Consider the following 25,866-nt stretch of genomic DNA (forward strand, 5'->3'; position numbering starts at 1 on the left):
GTTATGGTGGAGAAAGCATGGCCATGGGGAAAACATGGCCACGGGGAAAGCATGGGAACGAGGAAAGCATGGCCACAGGGAAAACATGGCCACGGGGAAAACATGGCCTGGGAGTACAGTCTGGAGCTGTTCACATGGTAGCCAGCCAGCAAGAAGAGAAAACAGGAAAGCCAGAAGCAGGTAACCTTCAAAGTCGCCTACCTGGTGACTTCTTCCACCAGCCAAACTCCAACCACTGAAGGCTCCCCGGCCTTCAAAACAGTACTACAAACCAGAGACAAATTATTCAGTTTCTGAGTCGGTGTGGGGTATTCCAGGTACAAACCATGAAAGACCCCAAGCAATTACTGCACTCTCTCACTTTCTAGTTCAGGGAGCTGCTCAAGGCCACATGGCTGAGCCCAGTCTCCTTCTGGGCAGTTCCTTCAGAGTCATTCTACCCTCCCTTAATCTTCCTGCCTTCAAACACAGATGATATCATCGTCCCCACTTTAGTATGATCTAGGGTACCAAGTCCCCCTCCTAAGGGTCATTCTTAGCATTATAGCAAAACACGGGATGGAAGTCAGCATTCCTTCTTCCTGATTTGCAGGCTCGTGTCAGAAAGTAAGGGAGAAATGGAAGGAATCCAACATCTTCCCAAGGATCTGAAAATGAGTGTGGCTTCTCTCTCAGACATACGGGCACTCCTTTGTCTATTATCCTATCTGAACCCTGGCTGCCTCTACTTACCTGGGTAGCTCCAACTACCTAGAAAACAGCCCTTCAGGTCATGGCTAAAAGCCTATGGTATTTTTGTTTGTTTGTTTCTTGTTTTGATGAACATGCTGTACTTTGCTATGCAGCAAGTCATAGGGAGGTTCAGCTTGGAAGGCATCACAGAGTAGGACCCCTGTGGACAGGATGGACGGAAACCCCCCCATTGTCACAGTCTGTATAAGGGAAGAAGAAGAGAGGGGATGTGTTTGCCCAGCCTCCCCTTAACCCTGTCTATTGTTTCTCAATCCTATCTCAGTACATCCCACCGAGGTTGCAATTCTGGGCTGTAAAACCCAGTCCCTTCAGGAGCTACTTGGTCCCACATCCTACAAGGTGGCCATGTATTTATGGCCAAGGTTTATCTGAGAAACAGGCGGACCGATGCAGCCAGTGGCTCGGCAGCAGCAAATGGGAGGAGCAAACCTGACCTCAACAAGCAGCTGATGGCCCTGGCAGCAGGAGTACAGGCGCTACTGCCGAAGCAGTTGACACCGCTGGGCACTGGGGCAGAGCAGGCAGCAGGAAGCTCAGCAAAGTGTGATTCCCATGAAGGTCAGAGCTGGGCTGGGGCATGAGATGCTCAGAACCTTCCTGTCACATCCTGCTCCTGTCGGTCACATGGCTCCTCCATTGTTCTGATCAAGTCCAATTTGTCATAATTCATTTGAAGATGGCCAGTTATGACCCATATGTGACAGAAAAGCAATCCTTGTGATTCAAGCAACAGTATCATTGCAAAGCGATCAGGACGTTAAGTAAGATATATTGTTTCCTTGCTCCACCATCCACTTACCTTTCTCTGACCTAAGACTGGATCTCATCTGACATGCATTGTTTTTCTGGCAGGGTGACCAGATAGCCTGTCTGCAAAGGGTCCCTGCTCTTAGGTGCCCTGCCTTTATTGGTTTGGGTTTTTTTTATTGCCCGTTGACTATCTTCAGTGGGCATGAGAATGCTCAGAAACAGGCCCCTAAGCCCTGGTTCTGAGCACACTCCTCCCTGTGCCTATTGGGCCATAACGATGTAGGTTTCTGTGTTGCCAGTCACCCTGGATTCTTGGTCTACAGGCACGAGAAGCCCTCGCAATTGAGTGGCAATCACAACTCTATTCAGTGTGAAGTTTACCACGTCTGTGACTGCAGTCTTTACTCGTCTCTTACTCTGCACCTTGCTGGGTTGGTTTGTGTGTCCTGTGAATTCAGTTGTTGAACACACAAACCCTAATACCTCAAGATGTGGCCATTTTAAAAGCAGAATCAATAGATAAGGTCATCATTCAGTATTACTGATTTTCCTGTGAAAGGAAGAAATGTGGACACAAACACACACAGAAAGGCCATCAGAGGAAGATGAATGAAAACAGTGACCAGGACAGTCAAAGTGGCCAGCGAGCCACAGCAAGTAGAGAGAACCATGGGTTAGATTCCTCCTCATGGTCTCAGAAGGAAGCAGCCATGCTGACACCCTGATCTCAGACCACAAATGTCTATTCTTAACCCACTCAATTCTTGGTGTTTGTTATAGCTTCCATAGCAAACTAATACAGACCAGCACCTCAAGCCTGACAAAGCCAAAGACTGTAGGAAATAGCAGGTTGTCAGATGAGATGGTATGAAGGATTTCTTCTCCCATGATGAGGCTTTCAGGCTTAGGAGCGTTGGAGATGCTGTGCCTACAATCCCGCATTATTCCTAGTCTTTTTCTGCAGTCTAGAGTTGATTCCTTTACCCTTGTACTGTCCTCCACTGGTACCTAGCCCGAGCTTTCAAAAGGCTGTGTCACTTCCTACCCCATGGGGGTGATTCTGAGTGGCAAGATTCCAGATAAAGCCAGTTGAGTCCCAGGCCTCTGTCCCAGTTTCTAGAAAACCCTCGGGATTAGGAATGTGGGGCCTGACGTTCCACAACTATCTTGTTAATGAACAAGTCATTATCAACACAGTGGGACAGGGCTGTGTTCCTGAAGGGTCCATACAAACAAGATCCCTGAGGACAAATTTCCCACACGCCTTTAATCCCAGCACTCGGGAGGAAGACACAGGCGGATCTCTGTGAATTCGAGACCAGCCTGGTCTACAGAGCTAGTTCCAGGACAGGCTCCAAAGCTACAGAGAAACCCTGTCTCAAAAAACCAAAAAAAAAAAAAAGATCAGAAAGCATTCAGCCCTTACCAGATGAACAGCCATCACCAGGCAGAAGAGATTGTCGATCTGTTCTAAGCAAACCAGAAACCCCATAAAAGTATCTAGTAGTCCATTCTCATCAGCCAGAGTCTCTTGAAGACAGATTTATTGAGTGGAAGCCTATGGAGACCATTACTCCTGCTTTTCAGGTCTATGAAAGCATTCTTCCTGGAGTTTCTTTGAGTAGAAGGTTCCACTCGGACTTCCTTATGCAGGAGGTCTTATAGCATAGGTCAATAATCATGTGTGTGTATGTGTGTGTATAGATATAAACATATATATATATACACATACACATATACGTATAGATACAAACACACACAGAGACACACACACACAAGGAATCAGACCAAACCTTTACCATTTTCTCACCATGGAGACCCTCTAACATGAGGACCATAACAGAATTTTCAGTCCCCTCCCTGGTCTTGATGTCACTTCAGATTCCTATTTACTAGTCTTTGAGAAATCCACATATTCCTCTTTCCCTGCTCCAGTTACTATCCAGAATCTCCCCTGGGAAAAAGTCTACTTACTAAAGATACAGGTGCACTGCCAAGTTCTCTCCAAAGGAGCCAGCTTCCCATGGCCATTGGACCTGGACTTGCATCTGCACACTGAACAGAGGCGCTACAATTTCCTACCACCATGGCTGATTTTCTCATTATATGTGTTAAGCTACAATCTAAGAATCCGTTCATTGATTTGATCTCTAGGAACACAGTAATCTGTTAGTCACTCTAATTTTCTGTCTTGTGGGCTGCCATTGTAGAGATTAATCCACTTCGGATCTGATGATTAGGTATAGCTACCTGCCTCTCCCAAACTGGAAATCCATTCTCTTCATTGATATCAGGAAACCTGGTTTTGTGGTATCATACCCAGCTATCAATGCTGTTATTTCTTGAATATGGAATGCCCTCCATGGGACCATGAACTGAGGATTTAGCTGTCATCCAATGGGCATCCAGTGATGTGATTAGATCATGAGGGTTGTCTTAGTTACTTTTTTATTGCTGTGATAAGGCACCATGACTAAGGCAGTTTATAGAGGAAAACATTTATTGGGTGCTCCCAATTCCGGCGGGTTAGACCATCATGGCAGGGAGCATGGCAGCAGCTCAGCAGGCATGGTGCTGGAGCATTACATCTTGAGATGTGAGAGAGTGGGGGTAAAGGGAGAGAGGGAGATAGACAGACAGACAGACAGAGAAAGAGATAACTGGGAAGGATATGGGCCTTTGAAACCTCAAAGCTTTCCCCCAGTGACACTCCTCCTCCAACAAGGTCATACCTCTTAATCCTTCCCAAACAGTTTAATCAACTTGCAACTAAGCACTCAAATATGTAAGCCTATAGGGGTCATTTTCATTCAAGTCACCACAAAGAATTTAATAATTTAGTATGTTACTGATTTGATCATATTAGTGGTAGGTACTGAAAAATGGAGGTAGGGCTTCCTTGGAGGAAGTGGGTCCCTGGGGTGTGCTTTGAAAATGTTCATTTTGTCGTCTGTCACTTCCTGTCAGTCCTGTCCTTCTTGGCTGTCACCAGAATCATGAGTAGCATGAACGCGGACTGAAACCTCTAAGTTGTTTCTGTCAGGTGATTGTCTCAGAGCTGGAAAGTCCGAGGAACACAAACATTGGCCATGGCAGCCTGTCCCTAACCCACTAGTCTGCATCCCTTGCCTGTGATTTCTGTACACACTATAATCAAACAATAAAGGCATCATCTGTTATCACAATCGTGTTCTCAGTTTCAGGGCTGAGAGTCTGAAACCTATGTGTCAGGGCCCCAGGGAAAGCATTTGCTGGTGGCTGCAGTGCTTGGAGCTCCTTGACTCTCTCTCATAGCTGTGCTATGCCCCCAATTCTGCCCCTGTTTCTGCATGGTCCTCTGCCCTCTCTGTGCCTGTTCTCTGACTCCAAATCTCCTCATAAGGACTGAATTTACAGCCCACTTCAACCCAGGCTGACACCATTTTACCTTGATTACCCCTGCAAAGATGCTATTTCCAAATAGGATGATAGAGCCTACAGTTCTGCCTACAGGACAGGTACCCCTTACCAACACATTCCTCTTATCCTAAATTAAAAAATATAGCTATGGATCCTTCCCTGGGAAGGAAGTCGGATATCTCTTCTCAGGATGTCCATAATAAATCCATTCCAAGGACCTATTCTCTGAGCCCTTTGACCTTTTCTTAAAAAGTAGCACTGGATAGACCAAGGAAGTTTTGGTATATACACTGTAGGCTGCCATACAGAGACCAAGCTACAAGGAGAATCTCAGAAAGCCCAAGGCCAGCTCTAGGTGTCTCTGTCGGGACAGTGGATCAGGAATATGTGCCCTTAAGCTAATGAACTCTTCTCCATGTGTGGTAGGCACAGCTTTGAGAGGAAACACCAAAAAAGACAGTGCTGTTCCCATCTGACCAGAGAGAAGGCAGGGAGGTTGGGAGGTTCATGGCGCCCTGTCTTCATATGCCCAAACATTACCAGCCTAGTCTTAGGACTTACTCTTCCCACCAGACTTTACTCTGGGAGACTGGGTGAGACTTTGATTATCTTGCAACTTTTCCTTTTTTTCAACCAGATTCTGTCTTGATTTCAGCACAGTCTACTCTGCAGTTGCATGAGATGGAGCCTCTTAAACTTCACGGTACCTGTGATAGCAAAATAATGCCCGCCCCCCATGAAAGATGGCCACATCCAAATCCCCAGGGCACCTGAGTAGCCCGGGTCATGTGGTGAGGGCAGATAAGGGTTACAAACAGAACAAGATGAATCAGTGCTTCTTGAAACAGAGCACACTGTTGTGCTTTCCTGTCACTTTAAGGGACAAGCCACGCCCACTCCCATTACCTCTGACCTGCCCCGCCATCTTGGCCCCTTCCTTTTCTGCTTCCTTGACGTGCGTGCTTTTTATTATAAGGAAGACCTGGGAATGTTATGGTTTTGGTCCCTTTAAGAGACAAGCCACACCCATTCCCCTCCCCATCCGCTGAGGCAGGCTGATATTCAGCTTCCAGCCTGAGCTCGTTCTCTTTTTCCATCTTCCTCTCCGATAGGCAGCTTTGCTTCTGTCTCTTTCCCCACTTCTTTGCTTCCCCCCTTCTCTGTCTCTTTTTCCTCTTCTCTCTCTCTCTCTCTCTCTCTCTCTCTCTCTCTCTCTCTCTCTCTCCCTCTCTCTCTCTCTCTCTCTTTCTCCCTCTCTCTGTCCCCCCCTTCACCCTTCCTCCTCCATAACCCCCTGAATAAACATTCAACCTCACCCTGCATGTCGTGTCTATCCATGTTTCTATCTTCTGCCCACCCGCCATGTGTCTCCCTGCCTGGAACCAGCCATTGCTCTGGAACCGGCAGCCTACTCTGCCTGGGACTGGCTGCTCCCGTGCCCGCTGCCTGCCACCACATGGCCCACCGCCACCATTTGGGACCTACAGCATTTCTGCTGCCTACTGCCACCGGGGATCTTGCAGCATTTTTAAAAAAAGAATAACACACACACCTCTGGATTACCCAGGGGCTCAGTATCACCACCAAGGCCCTTTCGAAAGGAAAGGGGGATAGCTGTGAAGAGTCAGGGAAGTTACATGAGAGGAAGTGGACTTGTTGCTTTAGCTGGTTTGGAATATAGAGGAACAAGTCCTAAGCTCAGGGGTATAACAGCCCCTTAGAACAGGAAAATACAAGAATCAGGCTCTCCTCCAGAGTCTCACGGATAGAACCCACTTCTGTCAGCACCCTAATTTTAACCCAGTAAGAGCCATAGAGGAATTCTGACCTATAGAATGGAGGAAAAATTGCATTATCTTAGCCCACTAAGTGGTAGACTACTGGTTTCAGCACTGGGAAGCGAACACAGAGCCTCTGACTTGATATCCTCTGCCTTCTGTCCCTCTCACCTGCCATTTTCTACTTGAAGGGTCTCCAGAATGACCAAGGAGCTGCCTGACACCATGCTTTCTGTGATCATCAGTATCTTAACCAGTTAAGCACCTTATCTTAACCAGTTAAGCACCTTATCTTAACCAGTTACGCACCGTATCTTAACCAGTTAAGCACCTTGGCTCCCTTCACACCTCATTGCACACTGCACCTGCCTCTCATTTCGCACATGGAATGTAGGGGTTATGATGTCACTATGCTGACCTCACTAACAGGCAGGAAACTATTGCTCTCAGACTCTGTAGGATGCAACTGCAAAATAGTATTCTGAGAGTGTGTTTTTAAAACCTGCCCCTGCTTGCAATCATGCCCAAACCCCATAGAATCTGGCAACAACCAACTGGTTTTCAGTTAGGCTTCATCAGCCTCACCTGTGACTGAAAGACCTGGATAAATCCAGACACCCCCTAGCAGAAAAAATAGAGCCAAAACTCTAAGCAGGGAGAGAAGAATCAGAAATCCAGGATTAGATGGTTCAGTGACTCTGTTCCAGGAACTAGCTGAAGATAAAATTAGATTGTAATCTTAAGAATAATCTTGAGAAACAGGAGTTACCCCCTTGTGATTATCACTGGTATTTTTAGAATTTTCCATTGACGCCCTCCCTACCCTTTTTGGATTACTGGGTTGTGGTTTCTTCCCTTAAATACCCCTTCTCCCAGCTACTTGGGTTATGAGTCTTGGCCACTGTCAATAAACCTCGTGTGATTGCAGCTAGGACGGTCTCCCGTGAGTTGCTGGGGCGGGGGGGGGGGGTCGTGTTATCCCGAGACTTGAGAGTCTCCCCACACTGCAGGTCTTTCATGATGTGGTTAGGAAGGTAGACTCCCGGGATCCACTCCAGATTATTTCACATCTGAACAAGAGCGCCAGGTAATTCGAGTAAACATTAAATATATAACCCAAGAATTAAATTGTGATATTTTTAAATTGGAGCGAGCAGTGCATCTCTATGCAGCAAAGAAGGGAAGCAGAGAAACACGGGGATGATTCAGAATCATCATCGCTTGTGCTGCCCAGAGCCTTCTGACACACTAGAGAGACAGCCAACTGCTCGGCAGATGTGTCTGCTCGTCTATTCTTGGCACCCCTGGACAGGCAAGACGGAGAATGCTCCATCCCCTGTTTCTCATTGGCCAAAATGAGAATGCCACACACTCCTTCCCAAGTGCCATCCTTCAGTCCCTTCGGCAGCTCTTGGGAAGACAGATCCTAAAACCTATCACACTTCATCCCCTTGTGTAGGAGTCTGCTGAGGTACAGAGCACACAGCTGGCTGGGGTGACTGTGGAGGATACAGGGGGTAGGGAAATAGCCCTCTCCCACCCAAGTGGCTCATTGGCCCTAGGTGGTAGACTTCGCAGGTCCAAACAGACCCGCACATGGTCCAGATCAGATCACTCCCACCGGAACGCATTCTACACAGGAAAACCTGTCATACCCAGAGTTCAGCAGTCTTTAACCCAAGACTATGCCTGGAACCTTTGCCAAGGCCTAGAAAAATGGTAGACTATCCCCTCCCCCCACACACACCCAACCCTACCACCTTCTGTTTGCCTGGCTGCTTGATTCTTCAGAATAAGGGCGAATTCTCTCCAGAGGAACTGGGATCCAGATGGTCACAGCTCCGTCCTAACTTGACTTCTGCTGCGGTGATCAACACCATGACCAGAAGGAACGTGGGGAAGAAAGGATTTATTTCATCCTTCACTGCCAGATCACAGTCTGTCATGGAGGGAAGTAAAAGCAGGAACTGGAGCAGGAACCTGGGGCAGGAACTGAAGTAGAGTCTGCTATTTCCTGGCTTGCTCCTCATGGCTCACTCAGCTTGCTTTTTTCCCCTCCAATCCAGGATCACCTGCCCAGTGGTGCAACTACCTGCAGTGGGCTGGGTCCTCCCAGATCAATCATTAATTAAGAAAATACTGCGAGAAGTTGCTTACAGGCCAGTTTGATTGGGGGTGTTCCCCTTTTCCACGTGATTCTGGCTCTTATTGCATTGACAAAAAACAAACCAGCCAAGCCCCCAAACTGTCTTTTACCAGCAAAGCCCCAAGAAATGAAAGGACATGAACAGGGAGCATAGTGTTTCAGGATCCGTGATACTTGAGGAAATGCAAACAGAAAATTGTAACCCTGGGGTAAGGACTTCACCTTGCTAAGGCCAATTTCCTCTTCTGTGATAGGGGCCAACGCTAGAGGGGTGTTAAGCCAGGCAAGGAACTGAGAACACAGGCAATGGTGGCTCCCGGTGCTGAGTCAGCCCCTGCCAATGGGATGATCTCCCTACAGTCTTAGCAAGAGGCTAGGGCATTCCTAGTGGTGGCCATGGCCAGACCTGGAAGAGGCCCCACGGTGGCCTTCCCTGCTTTTCCACCTACATGCCAAGGAGACATAGTCATCACCCCATGTCTGCAGGAGTTGGCTTTGTGACCACCCATGATGAAGGAGTTTGCTTGAGGATCACCCATGACACCAAAAGACACAGCTGCTCAGAGAGGCCTCGAGTGTAAAATGTCATCGCATTTGCATATAATAAATGCTCTTGCACGTGTCAAATGATTTCCAGATCCTTTGTAATACCTAATGTGATACAGATTCTACAGAAAGGTTATCCATTTCATTTCGGGATTCATGAGAAAAAGCCTCGTCTAATCAGATGCAACTTCCTTCTGAATATTTTGCTCCATGGGTGGCTGACTCCACAGATGAAGAATTTCAGATGTGAAGGGATGGCTAGCATGGCTGCCTGGTAAGGAACCAAAATCCTCAGTGTGCATGCGACTGTTGGCAGCTGTGTTATTGAAACTCTACATACACAGACACACGCAGCCCTCACCCCTAACCTCTCCACAGGTGGCTTCAGTCTAGGCCTTTTCTAGAGACTGCTGAGAAGAATGCACTGCATCTCAGGCACTGAGAAAACAGGAAGAACGGGTCCCCTTAAGAGGTACCAGGCTCATGCCTCCAGGCTCAACTGCTCCAATACCTCCAGGTACAGAGGGATTTGTGCAAGATGCCAGGGATGCAGAAGTAACCAGGGAAACCTCTTGAAGCAAAGGTAAGGACCTAATGGCCTTTAGGAACAGGATGCAGATCACCATTGGTCCAGCTGTACTGTCCAGGAGACAATGCGTCCTCCTGGAAAGAACTAAAACATTCCTTTGGCCAGTGCAGAGTGGAGGGTTCCAAGGTCACAGGCCCAGCATAACCTTATTTTCCCTTTCCCAGAGGAAAACCAATTGTGCAAGTAGCCCACGATAAACTTCCCGCCCTAGGATCTGTAATCATTCTGAAATTTAGGCTGGAGAATTGGAGAACTCAGCACCTGACACCCCACAGATATGGGCTTGTGGAACTTGGTATTCAGGGTACAGATGTGAGATTTTGTCACTGTGCAAGCTTCATGAGTGTACTTGCCACAAACCTAGATGGTCTGGGCCAGTCACTCCAGATGGGCTCTTGTTAGACTGGAGGGACAGTGGAGGGACATGAAGAAGGCAAGACCCAGGAGGCTGTCACTACCGATGTCACCGTGCATACTGTTTGACAGTCCATTTTGTGTAATCGCGGATACAGGTGCAACACAGTAAGTAATAAACAGTAACGTGGTCGTTTATCATGCAATATTGTGTGCTGTGTGTGTTGTGGCTAATATAGGCTCGGATGACAGGCAGCGCTCTGTGTTTATACTAGCAGCACAAACACAAAAGGGATGTGTTTCTACAGCATCATCACAGCTGTAAGACATAGGCCAGCGGTAGGAATTCTCAGCTCCACTGCAGCCAATGCAGTCACCACTGTATGTGAGACAGTCAATCACGCTGTTGGTCAGAAAACATTACACGACACATGACTGTATTCTGTACATGCAGAACCTCGCGTTTCTCTACGAGTACGCCATTGGCTCATGGGAGTGATAGTTTGAGAAGGTGAATATTTGGGGTAGGGATGTGAGACCCAAGTTGAGTGTGCTGGAGAGGAAAGTGCCAATTCCAATCTAGCGTTTCCTTCCCCAGGGGTTCTCTTTAGAGGTGACTTTAGAAGGAAGAGAATGGATTCGGTGAAGAGCAGAGGAACAGAAGGAGGAGGAGGCAGTAAAACTGGAGCAGGCAGTTTAAACTAGACTCCTCCTGCCCCCAGGAGAGAGTAGGAAAAAACAGTTGAAACCCAGCAAACTCACAGAGCATGCAGTATTGTGACTTATGTGGTGATTTATAAAATATGAATTCGTCTCTTTAGAGTCTGTAATTAGTAACCCTTATAGTCAGGGTTTAGAGCCCAAACTCCTGCAACAAGACGCACAATTGATCCTATTGCTTTCTCTTAATAACTCCAGTGAAAAGATTTTTGTGACCGGAGTTATTTTATGACCACTTATGAAGTTGGCTGAGTTCAGATCCAGAATGGTGCAAGACCTAAAGAACCTGTCCTTCCTGCTCATGACAAATGAAGCCGACTGCTGGCGGTCCAGTTCCAGAAGAATCACAGAGCCTTATCCTTAAAGTTAGTTGACCAGGCTTTAAAAATAGGGCAGCCATTTAAGAACATTCTAAATAGTATAAGCAGCACAAACACCCTTCAAGAGGGGTCAGTCTCAACAACCCCATGTCCTGCGGAGACAGCCTAACATGTGCCGAATCACGGACAGAATGGCTGCTGTCCACGTGTTGTCTCATGGGCTGTATTACTTCAGTCTTTGCAACAGATCCTGGAGATGAGAAAGCAGAACTCCCGAAGCTAAACAACACTGAGACTCTCTGAAAACACAGTTACAGGAATAGAATTTAGATCCATGCAGCTCAAAACGGCCAGGCTGCCTCCTAAAGACTCAACTTCATTCCAACCAAGTACTTACTCTGCCGGGGCAGAGAGACAAGGGATTTTTCTTAAGAGTCATGCCTCCTTTACAAAATATTCCTGACCTGTCCTGGGAGTACCACACTTGACGCTTTCACGTATGTCTCCTGCCCTTTCTTGCCAAACCATTGGTCTGGCCTGGAACTTGTATTCAAGCACCTCTCTCTGTCCTGCTTTTAAGGAAAAGACCGCCAGAGGGCGGTATTGACCTATGTTTCTTCTTCCTAAGCACAGAAGCTGCCAAAAGTATGAACAGCACCCTCAGCTTGGGGAACACCCCAGCTAGAAGACTTCTACCAACCTCTCCCTGGGGCACAGACACCATCCCTGTGTCAAGTCCCCAAATATCTCAAAACATGCTCTTGTGACTGTTGCTGGCTAGGCAGAGTAAGAGAACCAGGTAGGAGCTGGTTATGCTTATGGGAAGCCATTTGTAGAGAGTAGGGAAGCAACACTGAGCCTCTCACCTCATCTTGCAGATGAGGAAACTATAGTGCAAGAGTTTTAAACTTGTCCCTACCCTGATTCCCCATCACAACCCATTTCTACATCAAGAACCTCCTCAAAACCTGGGAAGTCATTGCTGTTTCGTGTGTAGATAGGAGAACAAACCCACGGAGCAAACCCCCATCAAGGGCAAAGGCACAGGACAGGTAAAGTCCATGAACCCCTGCTAATATAACCACAGCTGGTAGGACCTCAGCGTCTCCCACTCCCTGGAGTCCCTGCATCCCAGATGGGAACTGGGTTTAACAATGTCTGCAAGCCCACTGTGTAGTCCTTGAAGCAACACTCAGAGGTAGTTGGATTTTTTTTTTCCTTTACCAATGTAGAAATTGAGACCCAGAACCATCAGTCTGCTATCTGAGGTATCACAGTGAAACTCCAAGTCTAGCACCAGGGCCTGGTTTCTCCTCTCCCTGAGTGTGTGGCAGTTGATCTGCTTCAGCCCCAGTGCACGGCCAGCAGCCAAGTTCGTTCTCACCTGTTTCCTCCGTGGTTATCCACCTGCCCTGAGCCTTTTGTCCCCAGCTCCGAGCAAGAAAACCAAATACTCATTCCACAATGTGGTCTGCAGAGCTAAGTGAACCATGGTGTGTAAAAATTTATAGTAGAGGGTCCCGTCCTCTCGGTAGCTGAATTGACATTAAGTCTCTAAAGATGCAAGATGACCATCTACCTCTACCAGTGTGCCTGCAGCTGGTCAGCTGGTCAGCTAGTCTAGTCCGGTGTCTGTGAGCTGGCCATCTCTGCAGAGCATGAGGTACCCCAGGCCTCTGGACCAGTCAAGACAACCGTGGAATGCCGGGAACATACACCAGACCCTTCTTCTCTCCCTCCAGGGGCATTGCTCCCAAATGGCCAAAGCAAACAGAGGAAGACACAATGCTAGGCCCTCTGCCCAGAGCCACCTCCCTTGTCATTGCCTGGCCTCCAGAACTGGCCACCGTCATTCATTCTCACTGTCTGCCCTTTTGACCGCTTCCAGGCTCTGTGCTTTCCGTGAATCGCATAATCTTTTCCTTCACTTGCCTTGAGGAGGATACCATTTGTGTCTCCACGTTACACATAAACAAAGTGAGGCCTTGTAAGATTAGGAAACTTGGCCCAGATCACACAACTACCAAATGGCAAAGCCGGGACCAATCCCAAGGACTGTGTTTGTAACGCTCTATTGTCTTGTCGCTTGTACGGCACGTGGGGCTCAGAACACATGGATGTTCTCACTCAAGAAGGTGTCTTTCTGTAACGTATCAAATTAACTGCCTCTGTAGCCTTCCCTGGGACAGCTTAGAACTACTCCTCAATCTTTATGTGTTTGTCTGCTTGTCTGTTCATATGATTAACCAGGACACGTTTCCTCAGATTTGAATTTCTCTTCTGGGAATTCTCGAAAGGTCTAAAAACAACTTCATCCACAAATGAGATGTTTGGGTCTTTCCTCAGAAGTCCCAGGGTTGGCCAGGCAGCTGCTGCTGTTTATCCCTTTGCAGTGCCTGAGCCAGGGTTTATGAAAATCTGAAATGGATTCCCCTGGTCTAAGGGCTCACCCTATGATGATGCACAGGGACTAAGGTTTCCACCCTCTGCCCTCTGGGGACCAGACAGGGCCTCCTACAACAAGCCAGGTTTTGGGGGGGGGGCGTGGGGGAGAAACTGATCCATATGTAACTCAGGGGACTCAATTGTGCATGCCTCTAAAAATGTCTCCTAGCCAGGAGACTCCTCACAGGAACCCCATTATCTGCCAGTATCAGATAAAAAACATGGCTGTGTGATCTGTGACACTGAACATGACCCCTGTCCATTCCTTTCACTGAAATTCTTGTCCCTCTTCCCCTGGCCTCTGGCTGGCAAAACCACCAATTATCACACAAGGTGTAAGCTCCTGGAGGGTCCGATTGTGTACATCAAGTCCAGAGTGACCACCATATAACGTCCATCACTGCCTCTCTGTGCCAAGCAAAACGATTTACTTCACAACCATGTTGTGAGTTAAGGACTTGCCTTTTCCCACTTTAACCTGAGAAAATTGAGAATGGGAAGAGCTAAGTCACCTTTAAGGACCAGCCTGAGGAAAGCTAGGATTGGCAAGTGGGTCCACCAGAGCTCAGAACCTGTGTTTGCTGTGACGCTAAAACTGCTTCTTTATGGGTTCATGCCTGTGCGTGTTCCGGCATGTGTGTATGCGTGTGTGCATGTGTGTTTGCGCATGCACACGGGTGACCATAGAGACCTGAGAGGGCACTGGATTCTGCAGAGCTGGAGTTACAGGTGGTCACAAGTTGCCCAGTGTGGGTGCTGGGAATTGAACTTGGGTTCTCTGAAGATCAAACACTCTGCCCTGCTGAGCCATGCCTCCAGACCCCTTCTTTCTGATCTTTGACATTTCTCCCCAAAACAAAGCAATGGCATGCTTGCTTCTCAAACCACTTAAATTAGAAACTACACAAAACAAAACTCTCCATCCATAAAATTAATCTTTACATTCGTTTACCTTGTATTTGTGTATATATATATGAAAATAGGTTTGGTTTCATTGTTAAAAAACATGGTATTGAAGTCCATTTCTCCAAGTTTCATTTAAATCCAGCCGTATTTCCACCCCGACTAATATATAATTGTTCTTCCACAATCTACTTTTCATAACTGCATAAGGTCACAGCATTTGGAGGAGGCACTCGTTAATGAACCAAGCCCTCATTGCTGGCCACATGGTAGCAATGATTCGTTATGGTGATGTAATAAGCAAAGCCACGGTGGAGATTCAACACATCTCCGCTCTGTCTAGTTCTGGAAAATGAACACTGAAAAGTAGAGCTGCAAGATTAATTGTACAGCTTTTCACCCACAGTGCTGCATGCCCTTGGGGTGTATTTTGAAAATTCAGGGCTCCACCATCGGCTAGCTAAGGCTTCCTAGTTGAGAGACTAAACAAAAATGTGCTCGCTACTGTTTTAGTGTGCTGAAAAACCATGCCAAATTTACTTGTTTTGAACTTGGGGAGCTTTTAGAGTCTGAAGTTTAGACCCGGTTAGGGAAGCCCTTTCCCTGACTGTCCATGAAGGGCACAGGCGGCTCCTTGGAATCTAGGGAAACCACTCCCACACAGTTTTCTCCTCACCAGGCACCCAGACATTGCACACGGAAGCAGCTCCGTGGTACTTACATTCAGCGTATGACCTGGTACAGCTGTCCAGAGATCAGAATGAAGAGAAGGCCTAGACAAGCAACCTCTCTTGGTGATGCCTGCAGCCTCGAAGAAACATGGCGTCTGCAGGAAGAGACGAGTCAGGAGAAGGAAGTGGCGCTGAAAGGCAGCGGGCAGTATTAGAGACAGCTTGCATCAATTTTCCTCCAGCTGACCCATCAGAGAGATGGTTCAGCTGTTTCCAGAACCTCATCAGGAAAGCACCACCTGCCCCAGAGGAGCCCTCCAGCCACCGCCCCCCTCCCCCCAGCTCAGAGCCTGGTGTGTATGGACAACTTTAAAGCCTGGAGAGGGGGGCTCAGCAACTGCTTTCAACTGGGATCTACAATAGAACCCCAAGGGGAGACCTGCCCTGGCTGAGAAGCTAAGGGAAGCCGGGCCTGGATGTAAGCATTGTCTCAGAAGCTGGAAGCCTGGGGAAAAGCATGGGCACCTGGGGGCCCTGGTGCTCCCTCCATGCCAGAGGTCTCTGTACAACTTCCCCCAACATTAGAGCAACTGAAGATCGGGGATACTGCTGTGCCTTAGAGCTAGAAATAAACTTGTATCATGTCTCCCTAAAATCCAATTCCCGTCCTCTCCCTTCTGATGATGTCTTTAAGGAGCCTGCTCATCTTGGTGGCTGCCCAGGCCATGTCCACTGTAGCCTTCCCACTGCCTTCTGGCCATCTGCAGTGTGTGTGTGTGTGTGTGTGTGCGTGCGTGCGTGCGTGTGTGTGTGTGTGTGTGTGTGTGCGTGCGTGCGTGCCTGTGTGTGTGTGTGTGTGTGTGTTAGGAGCAGGAGGGGGCCGCACACGTCCTCTTCAGAAGCCAAGCTCTCCTCTGACTCTCTAGGCACTGGGGACCTCTTGGCAATTCCAGAAAATGCATCTTCCCTTCCAAAGCCCAAAGCATGAGCTGTTGATAATGGGAATGGGGGGGGGGGACATTGGTTAGAGAATGGGGGACAGAGGTGAAAGGGGAAATGAGGGTGGAGAGCAAGAAACAGGAGGGAATGGGAGACAGAGACAGAAAAAGAACCAGATGTAGAGAAAGGGAAACAAAGTATGAAAAACAAGGAAACACAGAATAAGCTGTAGAGACGACAGGCAGGAGGGAGAAAGAGATGGAAAGTGAGGAGGGAGGAGAACTGAAAGGGAAAGAGAAAGGTAAGCTGGGATGCTGGGAAAATAAGCAGGAGAAGGATTGAAGGGAACCCTTGTCATTTGGGGTATCAGCTATAAGGAGTCTCCGGTAGGGTATCATTAGTGGAGACCAAGGCCACAGCCAGCAGGGAAAAGAGAGAGGGAGGCGGGTCCTGGCCTCTGCTGGCAGGTGGCCGCCCCTGGGTGGGGCCACCCAGCCAAGCCCTCGGGGTATAAGTCACAGGAGGCCAGGGCCAGCTGAACACCTGTCAGGGACAGCTCCAGAGAGCACAGGTGCAGCAGGTGGCTACCCGAACCCAGCCCCAGCATGAGTTCCTTCGACCTCCCGGCACCCTCGCCACCGCGATGCAGCCCCCAGTTCCCCAGCATCGGCCAGGAGCCCGAGATGAATCTTTACTATGAGAACTTCTTCCACACCCAGGGCATGCCCAGCCCTCAGCGCCCCCCCTCCTTCGAGGGTGGTGGAGAGTACGGGGCCACCCCTAATCCCTACCTCTGGCTCAATGGGCCAGCCATGACCCCACCACCCTACTTGCCGGGCACCAACGCCAGCCCCTTCCTGCCCCAGGCCTATGGCATGCAAAGGCAGCTACTGCCCAGCGACCTGGGCTGGCTACCTATCCCGTCTCAGGAGGAGCTCATGAAGCTGGTGCGCCCACCATATTCCTACTCAGCCCTCATTGCCATGGCCATCCACGGTGCGCCTGACCAGCGCCTCACGCTGAGCCAGATCTACCAGTACGTGGCCGACAACTTCCCCTTTTACAACAAGAGCAAGGCCGGCTGGCAGAACTCCATCCGCCACAATCTGTCTCTCAACGACTGCTTCAAGAAGGTGCCCCGCGATGAGGACGACCCAGGTAAGACAGCGGTGCCTAAGGAGTAGGCGACCAGCCCTTGGAAGGCTGCAGCCATCCCTCAGGACTTAGTTCATTTCTTCTCCGAACTGTATTCTAGAAAGTTCTAACTACTGCCGCCACTCTATCCACAAAACTGGGAGCTGCTAGGAGACAGGGCTAAGAGGAACCCTGCAGGGGAAGGGGAGAATGTGGATTCTGGAAGCAGATGCAGGCTTCGGTGTCTCAGGGAAGTTGCATTTTCTGAACCTCGGTTTCCTTATCTGAATTCAAAATTGTTTCTGCACGGTCTTTATTGTGTGTGTGTGTGGGGGGGACTCAATATGCTGCAGTCATTATTATTCACATGAGCTTCAGTGGCCAGCACGGAAGTCCTTGGTAGGACTAGAACGAAGCAAGCCCAACCTGTAGCAGAGAGGACCTGGCCTTGGTTGGGCACCATTGATGGCCTCGTGGCATGCCTCTCTGCATGTCCTCTCCTCCACACAGAACTTCCTTTAATCCTAGCAGCACCCTGCAGGGGGCCTCTCAGTGAACCCATTGCTCAGATGAGGAAAACAACATTCAGGAGTGACGCTGCCTTCCCAAAGTGACAGATTGGAAAGGTAGAGATGGCACTTGACTTAAACCTAGTTTCCCCGCTGAGACTGGAATGCTCCTTTCAAATGACAAGCCACAGATATTTGCAGAGAGAAATGTAAAATATTCCTCAATCCAGGTTCCAGAATGGAAGCCTGGTTTGGTTCTCATACAGGAAGCCTAGGCTTGGAGCCCTACCTCTGCCCCTCTTTGAAGTCAGCCTTTGTCAGATCTGTTTGTCCCTCAGAAGAGAGCCTGTCCCATGCAAGGTCCCCCCCCCCCCCCCCCGCATTCCAGCTCAGAGTAGCAGGGAAGAGCCAGGGTTTCTCTTCTGGTGGCACCTCAGCTGTATGTCTCTTGGATATGTAGTGTCTGTCCTTTCCCACAGTAGGTCTCGGGAGATGGGAACTTTCCAGGCAAGAAAACTGAGATTTAGCCAAAGTCCTTTGTCACCGAGGAGCAGAGCCAGGGCTCAAGTCCATCTTAAAGGAGAAATCTAGAAGTCTAAAACTGTTTCTGGGCCTTTTCTGAATCTTAGTTAAGAAATAGAGGCCCTAACCAGTACCACGCCCCTCTCTGGATCCCTGTACCCCGATACTTTACCCTTAAAGGGATCAACCTTGTAAACTCCTTCAGGCCCTACACTGCTTTTCTGTGCGCTCTCCAGAGCCTCCTGTGTGGGGAGTGGGGGGCATTTAGAGAGAGAAGGGCGTGCAGAAGCATACTTAGATAGAGGTAGGCGTGTGGGGTGTGTTAGGGAGAGGTGGTGGTAGGGTGAGCAAATGTTTGTGGAATTCCTCCACTTCTGTCCTGGCTTTGCTCTTCTTTGCATTGTTGCCCTTGGTTTTAGCTTAGGACATTGCAGACCAATAGAATGAGGCTTGTGTCCCTCTCTCTGTTTTCTTAATGTCTCCCACTTTTGTCTCAGGCAAAGGGAACTACTGGACTCTGGATCCCAACTGTGAGAAGATGTTCGACAATGGAAACTTCCGCAGGAAGAGGAAGAGAAAATCGGATGCTTCCTCTAGCACCAGCTCCTTGGTTTCAGAGAAAACAGAGAGCAGCCTCCTGGCAGGCAGTCCCAAGTCCACAGAGCCTCAGGACGTCTTAGACACGGCCTCGCCAGACACCACCAGCTCCCCAGAGAAGCGGTCCTCCCCTGCCCCCTCAGGCACCCCATGTCTCAACAACTTCCTCTCCACCATGACAGCCTATGTGAGTGGGACAAACCCCATGGGCCGCTCTGTAGCCACACCAGGACTGAACCCGGAGCCTGCTGACAAGATGGGGCAGAACTCACTGGGTTTCAACTCATACACCCCCCTCACCAACCTCAGTAGCCATGGGAGTGGGGGTGAATGGGCCAACCCGGTACCCACCAATGCTCTAGGCTATGGAGGCTCTGTCCTCAACCAGTTCAGCCCACATTTCTACAATAGCATTAACACTAACAGTGTGCTCTTCCCCAGGGAAGGCACCGAAGTCTAGGGACAGAACAGCTTCTGGCCCACAGAGCTGTCAAGGGGACAGTAATGGAGGTCCTCCAGACCAGACCCTCCACTAACCCCGACATCTGGGACACCTGAACTCCGCAGACAGCACAGGAAACTAGAAAGAGTCTGTATTCTTTCTAGAACACTGTCCAGTGCTTCTGATCATTGCATCTGAATCCACACAGATTTGATAACTACAGTGGGTGTACCAGTGTCAGCTCGCCACAGTGAAGCAGCCATTTGTTGAGCCCTTACTATGTTCTGGACCCTGTCATGGGCTTTTAAATGACATGGCCCCACTATGTACAGTCTTGCTTTGAAGTTCACATGACCCTCTCCACTTGACAGATCTTGACAGTAAGGCTTGAGAATGTTGTCAGCTTTTCAAGGGTCATGAAAATAAGAGAAAAAAATGTCAAAGCAGGGTCTGGGTAGCCTTCAAAGACTGGACCAGAGAAGGCAGTGATGGAGGAACTGGTGGAGAGGATCTGCATAAGAAACTGGTTATGGCTAGGTATATGGTTATACCTCCCCAGTGCCTTCTGGTTACCCATCAGAATTCTGTGCCAACTTTGGCATGACTCATCCCCACCTGTTCTTCCTCTTCTTGCCCCAGCTTATGCAGGCACTCCTTTAGTTACCACTCAAGAGGGCAAGCCAACAAACAGCAGGATGCCCAGCAAAATGCCCCCCTGGGACAGGACCTCTAGTAGATACAATATGGGGGGTCTCAGTTTCCTGGCCCCCCTCAGAACTTGAGCAGAGCCAGAGGTCAGTGCGAAGAGTGGTATATACCCCTAAACCCCCAGCCCAGCACCTCCGACCCACAAAATCTTGTAAAACCCTGTTTCCTGTGTGTGTATGTCATGGACCAGTGAACAAGATACGGCTTGGACTTTCAGAGAAACAAGGCCAAATAAGCAGAATAAGCATGTCTCTTTTATAGCCGTGGAGAAGTGGACACTTGTCTGAGGAAACAATGGCCTTGAAGGAGGGGCCTCTTCCCTCGGAGGGCAGCGAGGCTGTGAGGACAGCCTCTGGGACTGTTCTCCCTTGGTTTTGTAAGTTACTTTATATAACTGTGGTATCTTATCACAGTATAGCCTCAGAAGTGTTGTTTGCTTTTCTTATTTCTCTTGAATTAAAAAGAAGAAATAAAGAAAGCTGTTCAGAAGTGTGTGACCCTTCCTTGAAAGTTGTCCTGTTTCTCAGTTGAAACCTGAGGCTGAAGATGCTTGGGGCAGGAAGCAGAGAAGAATGGGTATCAAGACTTTCCCATGGCTACATTGCCTTGAAGCTAGTCAGAGGCCCCCAGGGTAAAGACAGGGTTACAGGGATGGGGTAGATACATACCTGGAAGGAACCTTGTGTCACATACAACATGTAAACCTCATGATTGTGCTGTGAGCATGCACAGTCATGTGAAGGGCACAGCTCGTACAGTCAGGTGAAAACGCAGGGCCAAGGGGGTGGAGCCTGAAGTACACATGGGCACCCTGCCCAGGTCCCTCTGGCGTCTGCACTCATCACTCATAAGCCGTGGCCTCTGCTAGTACAGCAGGCCTGTTTTCCCTGGTGACATCCTATAGTCCATGGCACTGAACATGGTAACATGTGTGCATTGAAGCTGGAGGTCTTCTACTTGAGGGTTTCTTCCCTGATTGAGAAGAGAAAGGGCTCAAGTCAGGGGTAGCTGAGTGAATTCTTTTTCTCTGAAGTGGCAAAAGGGAGCTGTTGAGCCACAGTAATGCTATGATGATCAGTACATTCACCCTGGGTTTTCTGGATGCTGGGCTCTGTTTTTGAACTTGACCCCCTTTTTGGGTTTTATCTATAAAACCAGCTAATGCTGCTGTCCCTTGATTTCCATGTTATTGGTGAGAACACAAAATCCCTGAGAAATTCTGCAGCCCCGGGAGCCACATATCCAGGATTCAAAGGCTACATGGAAGACACTGAGAGAGGCCTTTTCCATCGCTGTTAACAGAGAGCACAGTACTTGGTGCAAGAACACACAGTTGTGAAAGCCAGAAGCAGTGGCAGGCACATTCTTCTGCAGTGAGACTCGCTGCTCATGTGTGGCAGTGGCTGAGGAGAGGGGAAGGAACACCATGTCTGACCTACAAAGTCAGAATAAGCTGTCCCTTGCTGCCTGCTGCTGGGAGGACCAGGAACTCTGCCTCTGGGGCAATGGAAACAGAGGCAGAGTTAAAATATAGATCCCTGAAACCAAAACCAGGCTTATTTTTGGTCACACTGCATGCCACTATCCCCAGATTTGCCCAGATCCCAGAGACCCACCCTCACCATTGCCTATCTCACTGCCTGCTCCCATCCTCAACGTCTTCCGCATACAGAGATGCAATGAGTTAGGGGACTGGGCAAGGACAGGGATGGGAAGGGGCCCAAAGAAAGCCAAACCACCCCAGAGGGGAGCCAGAAACTTCAAACCAAACTCCATAACTTGATCCTCTAGTTTTCTTTGACTCAAAATTGAATGGGGGCAGCACCAGAGAAGTCTGGGATTCCAATACTGTAGAGACCCTGACAGCTCTCGCCCGAGTCTGTGCAGGGGGAATCTCTGAGTAGTATCTGGGGGTTCACAGGAAAAGGAGGCCCATGGCTGGATGCAGGAGAAGGAGGGAAGCCAGTAAGAAGATCTTCGCTGTTCAACCTTAATGGATGCTGCAAGTTGGAGAGAGGGAAGCTGGCAAGAAGGAATAAGGAATGAAGACAAGAATTAATTGGCCTAGCAAGGTTCTAAATATACTTAATTCATCAGGCGTCCATGCTTTGGCTCTGAAAGCATACTCCAGCATCAATAAGAATCTAAGAGGAAGGCTGCCCATAGTGGAGGGACCAAGAAGGCCGCATAGAGAGGTGAGACACACCAGGGATTTATACAGTCACCTTCACTCCACCTATCCTCAGTTAGAAGGCCCGCATTTCCAACGTGGAGATTGTGTGTGTGTGTGCGGGGAACACCTCAAAGCAGACTACATAGTATAGATTACATAACATGTTATATACATATACAACAATCTTGCTTCTTTCGATGGGTAAATTTTCAAGGAGGTAAAAGTCAGGAAATGCTACCCACAACTGTCCCAGGCACTTTCTGGTGGGTGGTGAAATATAAGGTAGATCTTTCCCTGGGTCATACAGCATATCTTCATGTTTAGTGACTAGACTGTCTGCCCAGGTCACTATTTTTAGAAACCTCCTCCAGTGAAAGGAGCCCAAGGGACTTGCTATGTTGATGCATGGCCCCAGCCTATGCAATAACTGACTGTCCTATCGAGTAGCACCTGACCAGGCCCATTTCCACTGATGGGGGAGGAATGGGTTTCCTTAGCTCAAGGCATGGCCTTTGTGAAGACACATCGGGGTTACATTATAATGAAAGGGAATTGATGTGAGGCCAGCAGCTTATATGAAACATGTCCCCACCAAAATCTTGTTTATTGCAAGGTCAAAGCCAAACAAATAGGAGTTTGGTGTGGGCTTCAGCTAGGTAAAGCTGGCATTGGTATCCCTGGCAGATGAGACAGATCTGTATGCAGGACTGGAGAAACCATGATGGGGCATATAGAGAGAAAAAACTGGTCAACAGAAGAATTACGTGGGAGTTGTCTCTGCGTGGGAACACGCTGGCATGTGGCTAGTACTTCCAGTCGCATTATCCCTGAGCAGCTGCTGCTGTTACTGTCTCCATTTGGCCACGAACACACAGTGGCACAAAAAAGTTTTGAAAATCCATCAGGATATCAAACAGCGTTCTGTATAATCGAGACCTAGGGCTTGTATGCCCCCTTGGAAATAGGCATTGGGACCTGGTGATGGGCGATCTAGAAAGAAATTTCTAAGCTAAGGGAACACGGTGACACAGTATCTGGGTCAGGAGGGTCGTGTTGGCCTGAATACTACTGGAGGTCCCAGCTTTGTCCTCATGAAGGGTTTAGCTCAGACTCCTACCCTAATCAGACTTTGTCCCTCTCTCTTGCTTCATCTTCCTCCCTGGAGGAGGGAGCCTCGAGTGGCACATGCCATAAAAGTGAAGTAAGTGTTGATGCATTCTCTTTCTAGTCCAGGTAGAGGCTGTAGTAGAGGTACCAACAACTACCATTCCCTGTGAACTGAGTGCTTCTTACAGACCAAACAGGGCCGCTGTGGAGCCCAAGATCATTATTTCATTTGGTTCAGAGGCAAACTAGCACTCAGAGAAGTGAGGCGAACTTTCCAAGTTCACACAGCTACTAATCATGGCAGGCAGAACTCAAAGAGAGATGAGGCCAGCTCTAAGGTCCATGGTCTTTACCTAAGTACTAGGGGAGCCCCTGGGGCAGGGAACTGGGAGAAAAGTCTACTTACAGAGAACAGAGATGCCTCCTTCCCCTCTCCTCCTGATTCTGTAGACTGTTTCTTCCCCATGTGCTCTGAAACAACCATATGAAGAACCGTGTCCTAAGCAAGTTGCTGTTCCAACTCAGACCACCACCATTTCTACATCCTCTTGATCAACAACAGCATCCCTGCCTCCACCCTGTCCTTTCCAGGTGTAGAGCTACCCACTTAAGGGGCTGTGGTGACCTTTGCACTCCTCAGGTCCTGTGATGGTTAATTTTGATGGTCAACTTGGATTATTAAATGCTAGTGAGGTTAGTAAGGCACACCTCTGCATGTGCCTGTGAGGGACACTCTAGAGACAATTGGGTCCCGAGGGCACTGACCTCTTGAATTCATTGATCCTTTGATGGATTCCTAATCTGATGGCATTTATCGGAAGATGGTAAGGAGCAGGAACCAGAGAAAGTAGGTGACTAGTGGCATGTCTCTGAGAACATACCTTGCCCTGGCTCTTTCCTATCCGTGCCCTTTTTCTCAGCCTCCTGCCTGCAACGATGTGAGCTGCTCCTCGCTAAGCCCTCACCCCAGCCATCATTGACTGACACTCGGAAGCCGTGAGCCAAGGTAAATCCTCCCTTCCTCATGCTTCTGTCAGACAATTGGTCACAGTGCTGAGAAAAGTCACTAGCAGGCTGAGTGATGGTGGTGCACACTGGTAATCCTAGCATTTGGGCAGCAGAAGCAGGTGGATCTCTGTGAGTTCAAGGCCAGCCTGGTCTCCTCAAAGTGAGTTTCAGGACAGCCAAGGCTACACAGAGAAACCGCATCTCAAAAAGGAAGGAAGGAAGGAAGGAAGGAAGGAAGGAAGGAAGGAAGGAAGGAAAAGAAAACAAAAAAGAAAAAGTCACTAGCACAGAGTCTTTGGTGGCTCCATCTCCTTTAGGTCCTTGCTCATTTGCTTAGATGCCACAGCTCCAGCTCCATCACTGCCCCGAGAATCAGAAGCAACCATAGGCAAAGGCCTCTCTGCCTGTCTTGGAGGATCAATATAACGAGTCCTCTACTTGAAAAGGTAATTTCAAATACTTGCCTAAGAATGCTGTATTTTGAGTGTAAATCTGAAATATTTAAAATGGTATAGCTGGGGAATAAATGCCCAGATGTGCAAATGTAGGTGAGAGGTTATGGCAATGGAGTTGGGAGAAGCCAGCTTTCCTCCAAGTGTTGGGAGCCAGGACAGCGATGAGCCTTGTGTGTGTGTGTGTGTGTGTGTGTGTGTGTGTGCATGAGAGAGAGAGAGAGAGAGAGAGAGAGAGAGAGAGAGAGAGAGAGAGAGAGAGAGAGAGAGAGAGAGAGGTGGAGCTGGAAGAGGTTCTGAGGAACTCGGGGACACTGGTAAGAATCTCTTGTTCTGAGAATTGCCACGGGTAGACTCACCATAGGGAAACTATTGAGAGTTGAAGTTCCGTTTGTGATTGCTACATGTTTACTTGTGTACATTGAACTCAGTGGTGTGAGGGTGGACATCTCCCTGGTTCTCTGCAGAGGAAAAGGAAGGCTGGTCTCAGGGTTCCCACAGGCTGTATCTAAAGGCAGAGCTGGAAAGACAGTCACAGTAACCCATTAAATATGCTATCTTCTGTACAGGTAGCATTCAGCACAGTGCTAATTGAAAAACACAGGGAGATTAGTGGGAGTTTATTTTCTGAATTTGAGAATGATTCTTGTTTGTAGAAATTTATTCTCCTGTTTTAATTTAATTTTTAAAAAATAAATATATTTAACATAGAATACTTCCCATAAACTCAGAAATCAACAGTTGTGATCAAGCTTGAGTTTGCTCTAATTTATGAGGCATAAACATGGTTCTGCCCACAAACTTCCTTCTCAGGGAAAACAAAAACAAAACAAAACAAAACAAAAAAACCTGCTGGGGCCAAGATCCTGCTGTTGCCATGGTCCTTGTCAGGCCTTCTTTC

The 25,866-nt window shown here is 48.5% G+C and overlaps 1 protein-coding gene across 2 annotated transcripts; it reads left to right on the forward strand.

Annotated features, from left to right (window-relative positions):
- The first annotated feature begins 16,872 nt into the window (after window positions 1–16,872).
- On the forward strand, window positions 16,873–19,535 carry Foxi1 (forkhead box I1). 2 transcript variants are annotated; one of them, XM_075989658.1, is made up of 2 exons: window positions 16,873–17,471; window positions 18,976–19,535. In XM_075989658.1, exons 1-2 carry the CDS (start codon window positions 16,919–16,921, stop codon window positions 19,533–19,535), a joined length of 1,113 nt encoding a protein of 370 aa, XP_075845773.1. In that variant the 5' UTR covers window positions 16,873–16,918. The 2 variants fall into 2 exon arrangements, with proteins under 2 accessions (XP_075845773.1, XP_075845774.1); XM_075989659.1 differs by having other exon boundaries at window positions 19,258–19,535.
- The last annotated feature ends 6,331 nt before the right edge of the window (window positions 19,536–25,866 follow it).

Source organism: Microtus pennsylvanicus, chromosome 11 (genome assembly GCF_037038515.1).
Source record: "Microtus pennsylvanicus isolate mMicPen1 chromosome 11, mMicPen1.hap1, whole genome shotgun sequence".
In the NCBI taxonomy this organism is placed as follows: domain Eukaryota; kingdom Metazoa; phylum Chordata; class Mammalia; order Rodentia; family Cricetidae; genus Microtus; species Microtus pennsylvanicus.

Excerpts from the sequence above, each read along its gene's own strand:
- Foxi1 (XM_075989658.1), top strand. The coding sequence starts at position 16,919 with ATGAGTTCCTTCGACCTCCCGGCACCCTCGCCACCGCGATGCAGCCCC. Across the intron at positions 17,472-18,975 it reads CCGCGATGAGGACGACCCAG|GCAAAGGGAACTACTGGACT; the intron begins GTAAGACAGCGG and ends CTTTTGTCTCAG.